Below are 18,933 nucleotides of genomic sequence, written 5' to 3'. Positions count from 1 at the left end.
AAGGTGAGATGGAAGAAAGGAGTAACTTCACCCTGATTTTTTGTAAAATAATAAATGAATGAAATTTGGAAACTGCATGCTTGACTGGCCTTTGCTGCACCCTGCCTCCAACCATGCTCAAGCCTGAGCATGAGCTGGCACTTAAAAAGGGCAGTGAGGGAGGTAGATACGAAGATTCCATGATGGGGAATATGGACTAAGGGAGAGAAAATGGGAGGAGAACCTATCAAAATACATTAGTGAAAGACATAGCATGCAAGGGAAAGGGATGTTCATTATTAAATTCAAAATAAAGAGATTAAATTTGGCTAAATTTAATTACATGTTGAAGTGAATCACTGCCAGAGGAAAAGTTACCTTCTCAATTTATGAGTGTGTCAAATTAACTATAATCATGTAAGGGGCTGAAAGAAATGCTGAAGTAGTTAGATTTAGAAAACAAAAAATATGTTTAAAATGCTGTTACATTTTGTAGGCCAGATCACAGTTTAATTCCAGACAGAAAATACAAAAACCCAAAGGCAATTCCCAACAGATCCAACATAAAGTTCAATTTTGTCCCATAACAATCATTATTAATAGCGTTTTTTTTAATTTGGAAATTCTAAAAATACATTTATTTTTTTCAGTTTGGCATTTGTACAAAATTCATATAATTTGTGAGAGCCATAGTATATTAGAGCTGGCTCTGGAAATAAATCATCGTTAGATTCATGGGCAAAATTCTTGAACTTTCAAAGGCTGGGTTTCCTCATGTACAAAATAGGATAATCATGAAGATAAAGTAGACATTCCATTTAAAGAGCTAGCAAAATGCCTGGCATTTAGTAAGCTCTCAGTAAATGTTAAGTTTCCATTAGTTATTAATATTATTGCAATTGACCATCACAGCAAACACATGGCTCGAATACTTATTTAGAATGAACTAAAGATGTATCTAGGAAGTAAAAGTTAGATTAATCATAAAGAACTAAAAAATATGAAATATTAGCATGGAAGAATAATTGATGTTGGTAAAAAAAAAAACACTGCAAAAATCAGGGTATCAAAAAAGCAGAGTCTTTATATAGACAGAAAGTAAATTTTGATAAATAGAGTGAGTTGGAAAATACATGAAGTATTTATGAAAACTGTACATGACTAATAAGAGAATTAGTAAGGTCTTGGGTTGAACAAAGTACAAATTTACCAGTGCTCCAATATTTATGTTTAGTTACTCTAGCCATGAAAGGCATATTGATGATTTTGCTCATTTCTATGTAGTGGGAAAATAGCAAAAATCTACAGCATACAGGAAAGATTTATGTTCTCTGATGTGCTTTAAGACATTACACGAGTTAGAAAACCCATAGGTCACAGCCTACATGGGTTTGGAAAATTAACAATACTGATTTTAAGCCCCAAGGGAAATCTATGTCATATTTATTTTCAGTAGACATCTAGTCATTTTTACCATAAAGATACAGGAATTCTTCTCAATGGAAACTTTCTGAATCATTCACATAAAATGATCAATGCAGTTGTTTCTTTTAGCCATCTTATAAATATCTCTCCATGGCTTCATACAAAGAATGATTTTTAGAAACTAATACATTGCCATAGATTAATTTATGTTTTAATATTTTTTGAAATTTTATAGAAATTCTATAGAACTATGATAGAAACAGAAGCCACTTTAAAGAAAATATTCTAGAAAAATTTAGATTTTTATGTTTTATTACAATACTGAAAATGTTACTGTGGCCCTTAAAGTAAAAGAAAGTATAATCCTTCTAAATTCTGTCACAAGAGTACTCTAGAAACTAATAATTATAGATTATCAACTATGAACTTATATCTGATTCCTCCCATGACTCCTTGAGAATGTGTTTATGATTATTTTCCCTACACACACACACACACACACACACATTCACACACACACACATGCACTTACCTCAAAAGAAAGTTCATGAGATGTCTAACATTTCTTGCTTCTTTTACCAGTTTCTCCGTCTCTGATTTTATATATATTGAGTTTTGGTTTGAATGTAACTATTTAATACCAAGCTCCTTTAAGATGGTACATTTCTATTCACTGCACCCTCTCTGAATATAATATTTATATATGTATAAAGCTTAAAGTATAAATGTATGCTCATAAATTACAATTACCTGATAAATTGTCTCATGCAATAGAATGATGCCTAGAGAAAATGGCAAATAAATGGTAAATTCTTCCAGTCACATCTAGCTCATTCCCTCACAGTACAAATAATTCCACAGCCATCAACTTTCATTTATTAGGCACTTTTTTCCTTGTACCTAAATCTGCCCTTTTTTATCTTCCCACATTGATTTCATTTCTGGACTGTGGGGTAGAAGTTCAATATTACTTATTTATTTATTTAAGTATTTGAAGTTAACTATTCTTCAACGATCTTCCTAATTTATTCTTTTTTTTTTTTAATTTATTTGCAAGAGAGAGAATGAGAGAGAGCACGAAAGGGAGGAGGGTCAGAGGGAGAAGCAGACTCCCTGCGGAGCAGGGAGCCCGATGTGGGACTCGATCCCGGGACTCCAGGATCATGACCTGAGCTGAAGGCAGTCGCTTAACCAACTGAGCCACCCAGGCGCCCCCCTAATTTATTCTTAAATATTCATCTAGAAGTCAAGCAAGTATGCTCTAATTACCCTTAACATTAAACAGTACATAAAGAACTACTTCATTTTTACTAATATTTACCTAGAACAAATCATAGGGGTATACGTTCCTTCTTATTTTCAGAACACTTAGCAAGATACGTGATTCTTGCAGTTTCTTGGATGTGGAGACTCATTTATTTATTTGAAACCAACTGTCATCATCATAAATTCAGCAAAAGGGAGCCATATGGTTTTATGAACAAAAATGACTTAATTGCTTTATAAGATAAAGTTCAGATAAGGGAAGAGGATATTATCAAATCTCAAAATGTTTAAAAGATCCTCTGATAAGTGGACATAATTCAGCTTTTTGAACTTAGATAAATAATGGGGAACTGTAGTCAAAACAGCCGGACAAAAAGAAAAATATCACCCTTGATCTCTGAATTTCTTCTGCTACTTATTAGCACTATGTCAGCTGATATTCAGATTAACTAACCACATAGATCATCTGACCCTTGGCACAGATAAATAGCCATCTGACAACACAGGGGCTTAATTTGGAGATTTTTCCTCTGAGGTAAAAACGACTATCTTAGGAATCCTAAGGGTAACACAACAAACTTCTTTAACCAAATACTTCCATTTAAAAATAGCAGATTGCAGGACACGAAATTTAAACAGATATTACATTAAGAACTCTTCATCTGTCTCACATAAACATGCTCGCATTCGATAAAGGTAAACGAATCTCAAGTTAGTAGCTTGTACGTTTGTTTAATATATAGTGACATGAAGACTGGGATATATTTTTCTAATTAGGAATATATATTCTGGATGGAACTAGAGGGTATTATGCTAAGTGAAATAAGTCAATCAGAGAAAGACAATTATCATATGATCTCACTCATATGTGGAATTTAAGAAACAAAACAGAGGATCATAGGGGAAGAGAGGAAAAAATAAAACAAGACGAAATCAGAGAGGGAAACAAACCGTAAGAGACTCTTAACGATAGGAGACAAACTAAGGGTTGCTGGAGGGGAGGAGGATGGGGGAGGATGGGATTACTGGGTGATGGACATTAAGGAGGGCATGTGATGTAATGAGCACTGGGTATTGTATAAGACTGATGAATCACTGACCTCTACCTCTGAAACTAATAATACATTATATGTGAATTAATTGAATTTAAACTTAAAAAATTAAAAAATAAAAAGTTTGAAAAGCAAAAAAAAGGAATATATATTCTGTAATTCAAAAGATGTCATGGAATTTTTTAAAAATCCAATTTTTTAACACAGCATATTTAAAAGAAAATGCAGGATACTGCAATTTGGAAGACAATTTTTATCGGTATGTTAAATTATTCTGCACCTAGTAAGGAAAATTAGCAATTAGCACACATCTCGAGGCTGCAGAAAAAATGACTAATTCCATTCCTTATTATTAATGTAGATGGAGCAGCTATCAATTTCCAGCAATGAACAACAGCAACAAAAACCCCCACAAGTTGGAACCCTGGGTACTAAAAGTTCAAAAATACCCATTTTCAATCTAGTAGTACTGATAACTAAAGTCAATGTGTTTTTTTAAGTTTGCACAATAACGTTGGTGAAAATAATAGATTAAATTGTGCTTTTAGAAAATCTCTGATATGTGTAATTTCTAAAAATAGAACAGAGAAAACACTTGTGTACTAACAAGCAGAAAAAAATGCTCTAATTTTGCCCCTTTACAATGTCTGGGAAATACAGCTGCTAACCAGCATGGGTTGTAATCTGAGAAGAGGCAACTGTTACAGTGGTTTGCTTCCTTGACTTTCCAGGAAGATCTTCTCTGATGTTCTTCCAATGAATTCATATCTTCCATCTTCTGATTATTTTATAGAAAATGGCATTTATATAGTGGGGATTTTATGCAATGTGCTATAAATATCAGCATAACATATTTAGAAAAGACTCTTTAGCAAAGACTACCAATATTTCTTTAGCCACATGTTCTACAAACATTAAAATACTGCTTGTAATTCTACATTCTTTGTAAGAACCCATCTTGATGCTAATAGGCTCATGAAGCCAAATACAATAATTTATACTGAAGCATCTTCAGGTTGGAAATTTTTTCTTTTTTCTTTTTTTTTTTTTAAAGATTTGTTTATTTATTTTAGAGAGAGAGAGCGTGCACGAGCCAGGGGGAGGAGAGAGAATCTCAAGCATACTCAGTGCCAAGTGCAAAGCCGGAGGCAGGACTCGATCTCAGGACCCTGAGATCATGACCTGAACTGAAACCAAGAGTCGAATGCTTAACCAACTGAGCTACCCAGGCACCCTTGGAAATGTTTTCTGATGGTAATATAGGCCAGCCTTTAATCAGTTATCCCTATATGTATAAGCCTATCAAGTGACAAAAAGCTTGTTTCCCTTATTTTCATTGAGGCAATTAGTTATTCCCTAAATATCTATATTTTCTAAGAATAAGATGATTGGGACTCAAGAAAGCTACTATATTAAGTACTAATAATTTGATAATCTCTGGTACCTATGAATATCTAACCAATACAAGCAATCAATTAGTCATGATGCATATCTCTGAGCGTTCACCTCTATTGACTTCATACCCCAGACTGGAATATATTTAAAAGTTTCCTACCAATAATCACTTTATCAGCCAAAGTTATTAGACATGAGCAGCATAATAACATAGCTGTCTATACACTATGCTGCTAACTCAAAGCTTAAGAACATATCAATAATCTTACCTTTTTCCAGTGGACTGTCATTATCTAAAACTCCCTTAAATCATCCAATCATCTGTACAACCTCCTTAGTAAAAACAAACAAACAAACAAAATCTATCCTAAGTTAAACGGAGTGCCCCCTGGAGGAAGTGCAAAGTCTCTGTGCATTCTCTCATCCTGATACTCAGCATAAGGACTTTTTATTGCTGTCTTACCATGTGCCAGGTACCATCACCTAATACAGCATCACACTGTCCTTGGAAGCAATTACTATTACACATTTTATTAATGCTATGGCTAAAATATGAGCTACTTTGTCAGAGCCAAGATTTGAATCTAGTTTTCCTAATGATTTCTTCTTAGAATTTATATTTCCAGAATGGAGCTATTTGTTCTCTTTATTTACCCTCCTTATTTAAATTAAATATCAAAAAAGATAAGAATCAAAACTTTAAATTCTCTTATCTGTAGCAATAACTATAAATTTCTTTATCTTATATTTAAGCATCAATTACAATGGAATTTCAATTGAGAGTTTAATACCTCTGAAATCTGTTTTCTTGATTTGGCTACAAAATTTAGTGAAACTTTGAAATCTCTATCTATAAATCTGCATTTTTACCTTGATACACTTGGAGATTATGCCACAACTTCATTAGAAGAAAAATGGATATTAGCATCTTATTTAAAAAAAGAACTTTATAATGTTTCTTGGACATTAAACAATACTCTGACAAAACAACATTTTGATGACTTGAATACAAATGAATCAGAAACATACGGATTGAATTTTCTTTGACGTATAAGTGGGTTTGAATAGAAAGGGAAAAAAGTCATTGGCAAAATTCATTCTGAGTATTGCCAAACCTAAAATGTCTGAAAACATAGGATCTTTTAAAAGACATCCTAATGAACCCAAAAATACTCCCTTTGTTTTTCCATCTCTAAATTATTCTATAAACCCAAGTTTGAAAAAAGAATTAATTTACTTGGAAGGTTTAAACTACATAAAGCATCAAACAGTGGGAAATTATAGTGTTTGGAGGGAAATTCTAAGTCTTAAAAATCTCAGTTAAATTGCTATCTGTGTAATAAACTGTGTACGTATATATGTACAAAGGATAATGATACCATAGATTTATCAACAACCTTAATAAAGACCTAATAAGTTAGACAATTAATGTATTTTTTTTATAATTTGGTGAGCTGAAAATCTTACAATAAATTATAAACCAGACCTAAGCCTACTCATTTGCTATTTATTTATTTATTTATTTTTAAAGATTTTATTTTTTGACAGAGAGAGAGACAGTGAGAGAGGGAACACAAGCAAGGGGGAGTGGGAGAGGGAGAAGCAGGCTTCCCACTGAGCAGGGACCCCGATGCGGGGCTTGATCTCAGGACCCTGGGATCATGACCTGAGCCGAAGGCAGACGCTTAATGACTGAGCCACCCAAGCACCCCTCATTTGCTATTTAAAAAAGAGTACCTATCTTATCACAGAGACTTAGTAACCACCATGAGAGAATGCTTGAGAACTTTGAAACTGATTTTGCACAAGTGGATCCAACCACTTGTCTGGAATCTCTAGATTTGACCATTAAGAAGCAGCAGTGTTTCTTTTTTGTTAGCCTGCTCATATGTTTACTTTATTTTGCTGAAACAAACATGTGGAGTTTGGAGAATTATTCTGTATGAAAAAGAATCAATAAAATATCCTTAAACTCTCCTGCCAAATCCACAGCAGTTCATTTGTCAAATTTCTAAAAAGAGTATTTCATAAACTGACATAGTTTTCACAGTTCCTCTGAGGAATCATAATGCTACCTTTGATTTCAGCAATCTTTTGATTTCCAAACTATATACTTCAGCCTCTTTCCTTTTTTTTTTTGCAGGAGCAGGATAATCAAAATTTAATAATATACATCATTGATTTTCTCCTCACCTTATAACTGAAACCATTTTAACTACTGTACTGTGAGATGGGTACAAAATTCTGCCCCTGAGTTACACCAGACTGATTTGGTTAATAATCACCCAAAAGTTACACTTTGGAATGTCTTCTTAGGAGTAACGTGTTCGGTGGCAGGTGGCGTATAAAAGTCTTTTAAGTCAAAAACTCATTCAGTGATCATTCAAGACATGTTTCTAATACCTACCCACAACCTTCATTGTACCAAGCACAGAGGGTGCAACTGTGAAGGAGCAATACACATCCTATGACCTCATGAAACTGACATTCATTCAAACATGTAATCACTACGGTGTTGCTGTGATTGATTAAAGCAGCAGGCCTGGTTCTTTTATGACGTGTGATCAAGCAACAAGAACATATTATACATAAGTGAGAATTCATTTTCCCTCCATGATTTGCCTCCAAATCACTTTCCTAATAGCATCTGCAGTCATATTTTAGACATGAATATTGTCCTAGCCAACTCTGAACTATTGACTTTTTCCAGACTATACAATGCCATTTTGCCATTCTCTGCATTTACTCACAGTGTTTCGTCATTCAGGAATGAATTCTCTCTTCCTGTTCTCACCACCACTCCACATACTCCCACAACTCCCTCTCTTCTCACCTCCATTTCTTTGAACCTTATTCAACTGACCTGGCTTGCAAGTTACCTGAACCACAGAACTCTTGGCTCTGTCCTTTCTGGAATTAATCCTCTCTCTTCCATTTTCCTGGAGTGTCTTGATGATATCACTGTTTTTAGCATTTAGGGCACTTGACTTTTTCTAAAATTAGCTACCTATGTCTGTCTCCCAGATTATATTGCCCTTTAACATGTTGTCTTCCCTGTATAGGTACTCAATAATTTTATGTCAAACAAGTGAATAAATAGATAATCCACAAATGAATTTGAAAGCAAACTTTCCTGAGTATCATCCAGTCATGACTACCAATTACTTTAGCTGAGAAGTAAATGTACGCAGAATCCATTATTGCAAATTAAAGATAGTTTGTCTGCTCTGTTTGAAGCAATATCGCAGTATCATGTTGAGAACATCAGCAGTAGTAATGAATGAAGCAATAATAAGCTGAAGCACCTGGTTATCCATATTAATAGAGAAATGTCACAAGTAGACTCTCCGTGAGGTTGCAGTTAATAAAACTAAGGTGCCAGGAGGGTCACTTTATTTCTCAAGACCAAATATGCTCCAGCTCTGGTGAAAATCTGTTTTAAGTATTGCTTAAATGCACAAAGCCAGCTTGCCTAGCACATTTAACCATTTTCATATTTTCATATTATACAATATTAAAGAGATAAAGAAAAGTAACAAAGGCTATAGGTAACCTAACTCTTAAATAAAAGATTGGGAAGCCTTTGAAAAAAGTGAAATATTTATTTTAGATTCAAAAGCAAACACAAAGCCCCCCATATATAATACCACAATAATTTAAAGTAAAATTAATATATATAAGAGAAATAAATCGAGGAGGGGGGAACTCCAAAATATAAAATATTCTTGGGAAGAGACCTTCTCTTCCCAAGAACTAGTCAACTATAAATTAAAAGCAAGACAGAAGCCAAATTATATGGATAGTAAAGCAAAGAGAACCAATACAGAAGAAGGAGTGGAAAAAAAACAGAAGAGAGAAATTTCAGAATTTTCAAGTGGGGTGTGAGTGGGTAGGGAATGAAAAGGCTGATCATATATCATAGATCTCTTGAGTTGTTTAGACATTTCAAGCATCTCCCCAAGGAGAAGACTGGGAGAAACACATACCACTAATTTAATTTTTCTTCTTTGGGCCACATACCAGGGAAGAAACGACGGCTCACCCCCACAGTGCTGATTTCCCAGTCACATTTCTGACCATAAATGTACAGTAGTTTAACATTGTAAGAATTCCTGCAAGATTATTTAAATATGGGCTTTTCTCCATCTACATTTATAATGCTTGAACTCTGAAAATCCTAAATGGTAATCTCAAAGCCATAATTGGAAAATAGCCTATAATTCAAAGTATTTGAATTGTTCATTAAAAATATTAAAATTCAGCATTGTAATTAAAATCTCTGGAAAAGTCTAGATTTAGTGGGAAAATGTCTGAAACTGGTCAATAGCACTAAGAACTTTTTCTAGATCAAGATCTGAAGCGTGAAACTTTCACTAGATGAACTCTGTAATAAATTTAATTTGTATCTGTCAGCCTCATTTCATATATGCAATCCTTGGAGTACCAACATTGGTTATAATATTATTCTTAGGCTGTAAATCTGGTTATATAGGTAAAACAATGTCACTCTGAAGTCCTATTGCTTATAGCAATAAATGCCCTTGCAAGAGATCCAAGTCAGACCTAACTTTTACTTTACTCTGTATTTTTTAAGCGAGACTTTAGTGTAATATAGCAGAGGACTGAGTAGGGCAAACTCTAGGGCTAAGGTGTCTATTGCCTGAGCCTGCAGAAAACTAAAGGCAGTAAAGCTTAAATAAGGCACACCCTCTAATTAATCATCCCTTTATAAACTACCCTCCCTGTGCCTGGCCCTCACATTCGCAGGCTGTGATGCAAGAGCACAACGTAAGCCCACTTGGTCTACATCTAAATATGTAAAAAGTACTAATAAATCATTAAATAAATTATGTTCTATCCTCTTACCATGACAAATGTAATTTTACATGACTTGAAAGTCCAGATTTGGATTTAAAATTTTTGGACTCTTTGAGTGATCAAAGGACGACAAGATTCTGAATAAATTGGTCTGGGCTTCCCTGGCCTCCTGCTAGAATGTGCAAAGGCCCCTTTTACCGCAGTCTTGGTCAGTTCTATTGCATTTGTCTGAAAGGGCCTGCCCCTGACTTTTTCCCTTAATCACACCTTCCTGATCTTTAAGACTGTAGTTCAGACTCACTCACTGATCTATACTTGTAAATCCATTGGGCTCTTCTCAGTATGCAGTATCACCCGTTCACTAATATATCTATGTGCTCACTACCTGAGCCTCACTCAACTGCAAGCCTCACGAGGTCACTTCTGCACTTGCTTACCGTTTTATCTCCAGCATCTAGCCAAGCATACCACACACTGGTGCTCAATGAATACTTGGGAGCCCAATAATTTCTGGAGCTTCTTCAAAATGAAGATTTCCTACAGACCCTCCCACCCAACAGGCGTTTCTGGAGCTGTTGTCTTTGACCAAATATTGGAATATGTTAAGACCTAACGATGTTTATTTTCTGCAGTACTTTGTGCCTCTTTTGTTCTGTCTCCATCTTCCCTTCTCCCTTTGTATTATTAACAGCCCCTCTGCCTGTTTCCCTAACACCACCATATACATATAATATATATACATATATATATCTTTGTTATTTTTAGTCATTTTGAGATATCTTTTACAAATAATAATATTTATTTCAATGTACAGCTTATAAATTCTTACAAACTATATAGTTGTATAACTACCATCATAATCAAGACATAGATCCATAGCACTTTGTATATAGCTGTCTTTTGGAATTATTATATTACAGTAGTGCTACTTGTTTGTGTACACGTCTTCAATACTAGATTAAAAACTTCTTGAGATCCAGAAACAATATCTAATTCTTCTTTACCCCTCCATCCCCACTACAGAGCCTCAAAATAAACGTGTGTTGGGAAAATACGTTTACAAATCAATTAACTAATTAACATATTGCACTATCCTACGGCAGGTGCTACCTTGCACATCATTAAGTATAAAACATTCTATTCTATCTTGGTTAAATTATATAGAAAGCTGTAACTCTTAATGTGTCAAAACTAACGCCCCAAAAGAAATATTTGAAATTCATTGCTTACCATCTCCTGTTTCTGCACAGAGTTGTAAACCCAAATTATTCTGTGGATTAATTACCCAATGATTGCTGGTCACAGTGATATCAAAGACAAGCCAACCCACATCTAAAGCTTGGGCTTTCCTTGTGTCTAACAGGAACAGATCTGCATCCCTAAGGAGAAACAGAACAACAACAAAAAAGTTAAAAGTGTGAACAAAGATCATCATTTCCTATACTTAAGTGAAAACATTCCAAAAGCACTCTTTAAAATAACAAAAGTTAGAAAAATAACGAAAGTTAATTAAAGAACAAGGGGAACAAGGGACTCAAGTGATGAGTAATAAGATACAGAGCCTTTTATTGTTGGCCTCCAACCCAAATCTGGTGCAGATTAGTAATAGCTGAAAGTAATTTCCATTTTCCTGCTCTTCGCTGGCCTTTACGAACTGACTTAGTGGTCTGGATTTGGGCTCTGATAATCAGCGTTCCCTGAAACCCCTGTCAGTAAGTAGCCTTCCCTGGCAGGTACACTAGCAAGGGTTAAACTGGGTAGAAATGGAAGGGAAAGTAGCTACTCTAATTTGGATGAATGTGGATTGTCGAAGGAAGGAAGGAACGGAGCAGGGATGGGCAGGATGTGATGCAAGCATCTGCTTTAGAGATAGTTGTCTCTTATTTTTCATTTTCATTATACTTGGGTTTTTTTTCCCATTATATAATATATATTTTTATTTTTTATTTCATTTTCCATTTTGATTATATAATTATTTTATGGATACCAAAGGCCAAGAGAGGCTCTCAGACTGCACCATTGGATTAAAGGATGAATCCCATGAATGGAGCAGCAGATGCTCCCTGACTTGCTTTAACATCTTCTGCATGCATGAGACCCCTGGGGACAGTAATGGCTATGATTATGAAAGTGTATGTTTTGGAATACTCTCCACAGTGTCACTGTGATTAACATTTACCAATCTTAACTTTAGCAATTAAATTTCCAAATGTATGAACATTTGTTGAATTATAGTGAACTACTTTTTATTTATTATTTCCTTACTACAGGCAGCCTCTGATCTAAAAGTTACGTATGTCGGACATTTCATCCTTACAACAGCTCTTTTTCAAAGTAGCATAGAAATATACTATTATGCATTTTTATGACGTTTGATCCTGGGCTGAATCTGGGTAAGAACATATTATTTATATGAGGAAAGGCAAAGCTATGTCATAATCAGCCATGTTAAATACTGTTCTGCATTTGCCATCTAGTTGCATCACACAAGTCACTTCAAAGGTGGCTTACAAAATGTAAAAAGCAAATTTTGAGTAAAACCCAATTATGTATATATATTATTTCTTAAGAAAAATACTCTATTATCATTGAAAATTTTAATTATTTTTAACAGAAGTGAAGATTCTCAATGTTTTAGAAGCTGCATCTTCATTTTTTTTATTTCAACTTGATTTATTTCATTCTTTCACTAACCTAGAGAAGTTAAAATAAAACAAAATTCATTCTTTCACTAACCTAGAGAAGTTAAAATTTCAACTTGATTTATTTCATTAAAATAAAAGTTAAAATTATGATTATTTAAATCATCCAGCTACTCTAGTCCCAAGGATGCAACTTTCATTCTCTTTCACAATTTAATCATAATGTTTACCAAAAGGAGGGGTACAGACATCTTTTCATATCTAATACGGGACTCAGTTTGAGATACCAAAGACATATGGCAAGCATATACTACGATGCAATGAAAATATTCCACTAGTTCTCACTTGGATTTTAAGGACCAATTATATTCATAGTGTGATGGGATATCAATCCAATTCTCCCTCTTCTTCCTAACTTGGAAAACTCATCAAGTAAACAGAATCTGAGAAAATACAAATTATCCTTAAATTCTTGAGATATTTGGTGAGTATCTTTGAAGCTATACTATTGGAATTATTTAATCACATTATCGGCTTCTGAAACAGAAGGAGTCACCCTGTAGCTTGGGAAATACTCAAGTCCTACCCTGCTGTCAAGCCTGCTTTCAATTTGAAATATGGCATAAATGCTCTAGTAAGTTCTGCAGAGTTTATAATGCCACCACCTTGGCATGAAATAAACAAACATTTGAACAACAAAAAAGAACAAAGAGGTAAAATTTGAGAACAATTTCCACTAAGTAACAAATGTCTTTAGGTAGTTATCCAGGTAATATTTTCTATTATTTTTAAATTATGCTATTTTTCCAGAAAAATATCCCCAAACTATCCACATTCAAATACCCAAATTTTCAAGCATGTCTGTGAAGAAAATGGTTTCAATTTTAATGGCTATATTTAGAAAAAGCATCAGCCAGAGGATTCAAGCAAGCCCTAAATATCTGAATTTCAGAGATGCAACTTTCAATTCATTGGAAGGTAAATCAAGGCAGATGGTAGGGTTTGAAAAATCCATATATTTCTAGTTACCCCTCTGAAAAATTTTGAAGTTTCAATTGATTGCATAAGCTCCATGGGTTCCTATTCCTGAGCAAAGCTATTTTATTTTTGACTGATAATTGCTATTCTTTAATTTTTCCTCTCTCCTTTTCTAGAAGCTCTTCTGCATTACCTACAGACAACAGAATACACTTTGGAAGAATCAAGTCTATTATTAATCAACACAATGGTAACAATTCTGCAACTTTCACTCATGTAATACCTTTCATAGCAGTCTCTTAAAAATAAATCCCTACCCGTTCTGTAGAAAATTAGATGCGATTTCTTTTGAAGTACAAAATCACTCCACTAAAAATGGAACTTAAATCACTGGAAATAGTAGAAATACTATGTCCTACGAACAGTATAAAATAAACCTGTTAATGTTGCCCCATCTTACTATTTTTACCTGACATTTTTTTTTTAATTTTTTTTTTTATTTATTTATTTGAGAGAGAGAGAGAAACAGCACGAGAGGGGAGAGGGTCAGAGGGAGAAGCAGGCTCCCCACTGAGCAGGGAGCCCGATGCGGGACTCGATCCCGGGACTCCAGGATCATGACCTGAGCCGAAGGCAGTCGCTTAACCGACTGAGCCACCCAGGCGCCCCTTTACCTGACATTTTTATTGAAATTCTTGAAATATCTAATAAAAGTTATTTTAAAATATTAATTCATTTAAAAGGAATGCAGTAGAGAGAAAATATATATGCAGAAAAATATATTTATTTGTAGCAGAAATAAATCCATAATAAAATTTCTGTATATTGTTTATAATCATAATAATGAAACTAAAATTAAAATCTGCATTCCAGCAAAGGCAATAAAGTCCATTTACATGGATGTGTATAAGCAAATATTTCACAATGGTATTGTGTTAGCTTTCTAAGGCTGCCATAACAAAGTACCATAGACTGGGTGGCTTAAACAACAGAAATTTATTGTCTCACAGTTCTGGAGGCTGGAAGTCCAAATCAAGGTGTTGGTAGGGCTGGTTCCTTTGAGAGCTATGAGGGAAGTATCTGTTCTAGGCCTGTCTCCTTCTCTTGTAGTTGGTCATCTTTTCCTTGTGTCTTTCATATAATCTTCCCTCTGTGTGTGTCTCTGTGTCCAAATTTCCCTTTTTATAAGGACACCCTAATTGCCTCATTTTAATTTAATTATCTTTTTAGAGACCCTATCTCCAAATAAGGTCACATGCTGAGATCCTGGAGGCTCAGACTTCAATATATGGATTGGGGGAGAGAGGGGAGTACAATTCAACCCATAACACTATTTTAAAATATTTTTTTACAGGCAGAAATTATCCTGGATGTGAATGTTCTGTGTTTGTTTACATTATAGCAATTATCAACATTGAAATGTTTTCAAAAACAAATATGTGAAAGTAAACTTATATTGATTAAAATAATTCATAATCACTAAAATTTGTATCTTTCTTTTTCAGAAAGAATTTGAATATTTGTCTAGACTATGATATAAATCAGCATAATAATTTCTTATACAGCTAAATGAAATCATCATGCAGTTGTTAAATACAGTTATATTTAATAGATAAAAGATTTGTAGCATACATATACACTTCTTGCACGTGAAATATATAAATATATTAAAAATAGTTACTCAAAGGTGAATAATATGTATATAGATAGATACATACATACACACATTTAGAGTTTGGTACAAACACATTTGCACAGATCTTACTTTAATCATGACCAGAGGCTTAAACATGTCTAGTCATGGGAAATTGGTGGACTGTAGATACTGATTTGGAAAGGTGCTTTACATTTTACTGAGAGAGGAAAGAGTTTTGTATACGTGCCTTAGAAGTCTGAAAATACTAGAAGGGTAGGAAGCATGGGTATTTCACTAAGGACTAAACAGCAGGAGCCAAAATTCAACAAACTTTGAATTGTCATCATACTTACAACTCGAAAATATAGATTGATGGAATGAGAAAATTGAAGTTATATATTTAAGAATGTGACAGCAGGAGAGCTAAAATTTATCTTACCACCTTTATGTAAATATCAGTGTAATGTAATGATAAAAAGGATTTGGGGATCAGACAGAGCTTGAATAATTAAGGAAGTCCTCAGTCTCAGTTTCCATAATGTTTAAAATATAGTATGGTAACCCCTGCCTTAAAAGATTTTGTAAAGACCAAATGTAATATAATCTGAATATCTATCTAAATGAGAGGCAAATTATAGGTGAATTTTTACATGGTGTGTCATAACACAGATGGCTCTAAATTGCTTAATTTTGACCTGTGAAGTTTGGGAAAGTATTATTTGGGGAGGCACATTATGATCAAACGACCTGAGTCAAGGTTATTTGGGGATGCTTAGAGATGTTAGCAATAGAATTGGTTACAACTAAAGGAGAAAGGAGGAAGAACAATGATAAGGGAAGGAGCAGAATGAGGGTGAGTGCAGGGAGGAAAGGATAAGAAGGGGGCGGAGAAAAAGAAGACACACAAGGAAATTCAGTAACTCTTCCTGGGTGTGTTGTTTTGAAAAATCCCATAATTGGCTGTCTTTGTAAGTCACTCTCTTAAAAATCACTTATATAAGCATAGAGTCAAAAGTTGCATTGTGGATATAACATTTATCCATCTAGAAAAGTTTAAAAACAAACAACAGTAACAGAAAAAATGTGTACATACTGGTGCTTTTGATAACACGATATTTCCAATAACAGTATCATACACAGATTGAAAAAATGCTATTTTTCAGACAAAGATGAACCTGAAGATGATGTGGTTTGTAGTATTGTGATATATGACTCAAAATACAGCAACAGACATGATGTCAAACATGCATGTAAAAAGCTTGAAAGTTTCACATATGTATTTTGAGAGTAAAACAAGGAATATCACTATATAAATATTTTATATGACATGATTAAAATATATACACATAATTATATGAGTAAATTTTTTGTATTATTTAACTGCGTTCATTATATAGCCGTGTTTATAAAAAAAGATCCATTATATAAATACTCAATTTCTCCCTCTAATTTTTTGGATCTTTTACTTGGGTAAGGCAGATATCATTTTTATATGATCATATCATGATTATATGTTCTCCATATAATCAGGCATATACAGTATGCAAACATGCCCAGTATGCATGCAGTTTTTTTTTTTAAAGATTTTATTTATTTATTTGAGAGAGAGAGAATGAGAGAGAGCACATGAGAGGGGGGAGGGTCAGAGGGAGAAGCAGACCCCCCGCCGAGCAGGGAGCCCGATGCGGGACTCGATCCAGGGACTCCAGGATCATGACCTGAGCCGAAGGCAGCCGCTTAACCAACTGAGCCACCCAGGAGCCCCTATGCATGCAGTTTTGAAGGTTAACTTTCTCTACTGTCTAAATAGCTGACTAAAGGGTGTGTTCTCATTTTAAAACTAAATAAAAACTATGACAAAAAATGTCCGATGTGAAATTAGCTAGTCTGGGATTCTACCTCTGAAGTTGACTAAAATTGATCAAAGAATACTAAAACTAAGTGGGATATAAATTACTTAGCCAAACTGTTATTTTATTAATGAGAAAATTTAAAGAGAGATCAAATTATTTCTTATGGTTACTGAGCTAATTGGGAGACCATATCTCAGTTCTCCATATTTCATTTTCAGAACTCTTTCCCTTATATTATGGCAGCTCGTTGAGTCCCAAACTATATTTTGACTGTTCTCCTTATACCAAAAGATCACTGGTTTTTGGACTGGAATGCCAAAATGTCGAACTGAGCCACCAGCCTAAAACAAGATGGTAGAACTGGAGCCAAGGAGTGACCTGAGACATTTTGTAAATTTATTCATCCATCCATTCATTTACTCACTCTTTCAGTTTAACATTTATTGACTCTCAGTATGGGTTTTACACTATATCAGTTTAACTAAATTGGAACTACCCTGTAAGGTTCTGGAGTAGGGTTGGCCACAAAAGAAATTTAGGTAAGATTTGGAAAGTGAAAGTGAAGCAGTAGCCATATTTATGCTTGGAAGACTTCCCTATGTTCAAGTGTTATTACAGCTTAGGCATACTGTCGAGATCTGCTGGTTCACCTTTTTGGTGTGGGGCAGCAGCTGAGCCTGCAGCTCCTTCAGATCCCACTGAATCTCCTTGTCCAGTTTCTCTGAATTCAGGGTCAGGCATGTGGACACATCTATGAGGAAAGATTTGGTAGCAAGGAAATCATCTGCATCATTGAAATTGGAGGTTTGGGGGCACCTGGGTGGTTCAGTCGTTAAGCATCTGCCTTCGGCTCAGGTCATGATCCCAGGGGCCTGGGATCGAGCCCCGCATCAGGCTCCCTGCTGGGCAGGAAGCCAGCTTCTCCCTCTCCCTCTCCCACTCCCCCTGCTTGTGTTCCTGCTCTTGCTATCTCTTTCTCTCTCTGTCAAATAAATAAAATATTAAAAAAAAAAGAAAGAAACTGGAGGCTTGAAGATAGGTTCCAATTTGTCCTCATGGCTTCCAGATCATCCTCACAGGTTCTACTTTGCCCTTCTTTTCCCCAACTCACCCATCTTTTCTTCCAGTCTTCTCTGAGGACCTTAAGCTTAGCATCAAATGTAGAGCAACAGCCTACATAGACTGCTTAACTACCTTCCACAATTGCATAAGGTCAAATCCCTATACTAAATCCTTATGGTATCATTCCCCAGAGGAATTAGACAGCTACCTTGTATTTGGTCAATTATATTGAGCCACTTACATCATAGAAGGGAAGTATTTGTTCTCACTGGAATAGGTACTGTGGATATGAATTTTCCTTCTCTGCCCATAAGGTTTCTGCTAAAATCAATACCCATGAAATTATAGAATGCCTTATTTGCTGTCATGGAATTTTAATGCTGCTTCTGATCAAAAAGCTCATTTAACAGCAAATGAAGTGCAGAATGGACTCACGCTCATGGAATTCTTTTGTCTCACCATGTTACCCATCACCTTGTAGCAGATGGCCTGATAGGACAAGGAAATGGCCTCTTTGAAGACTCAGTTATGCCACCAGTTGGTTGTCAGTATCTTGTGCAAATGGACTAATATCCTCAGGAAGCTTTATATGCTCTATATCAGCAACCAGTATAGGACTATTTCTCTCATAGCCCTCTCTCATGAGTCTAGAAATCCAGAGGTGGAAACAGGAGTGGCTCTTCTTACTCGCTCTTCCTGATCCAACGAGCAAAATTTTTGCTGCTTGGCCCCAAAATGTTGGGCTCTGTTGGTCCAGAGCTCTTAGTTCCCAATAGTAGAATGGTACCATTAGTAGCCTTAGCAGTGGTTCCATTAAGTTAGAAATT

General features: G+C 34.9%; 1 protein-coding gene across 3 annotated transcripts in view; it reads right to left on the bottom strand.

The window, feature by feature from the left end:
• The window catches only part of BMP5 (bone morphogenetic protein 5), a 115,000-nt gene that overhangs the window by 28,120 nt on the left and 67,947 nt on the right, over positions 1-18,933 (bottom strand). For all 3 annotated transcript variants that reach the window (XM_021692027.2, XM_021692028.2, XM_021692029.2), the window contains exon 3: positions 11,166-11,314. In XM_021692027.2, the coding sequence (XP_021547702.1) occupies positions 11,166-11,314 (149 nt within the window). The remainder of the gene's footprint in view (positions 1-11,165; positions 11,315-18,933) is intronic.

This window comes from Neomonachus schauinslandi, chromosome 8 (assembly GCF_002201575.2).
Source record: "Neomonachus schauinslandi chromosome 8, ASM220157v2, whole genome shotgun sequence".
Taxonomy (NCBI): Eukaryota; Metazoa; Chordata; class Mammalia; order Carnivora; family Phocidae; genus Neomonachus; species Neomonachus schauinslandi.
This window is presented reverse-complemented; position numbering and strand designations above follow the sequence as displayed.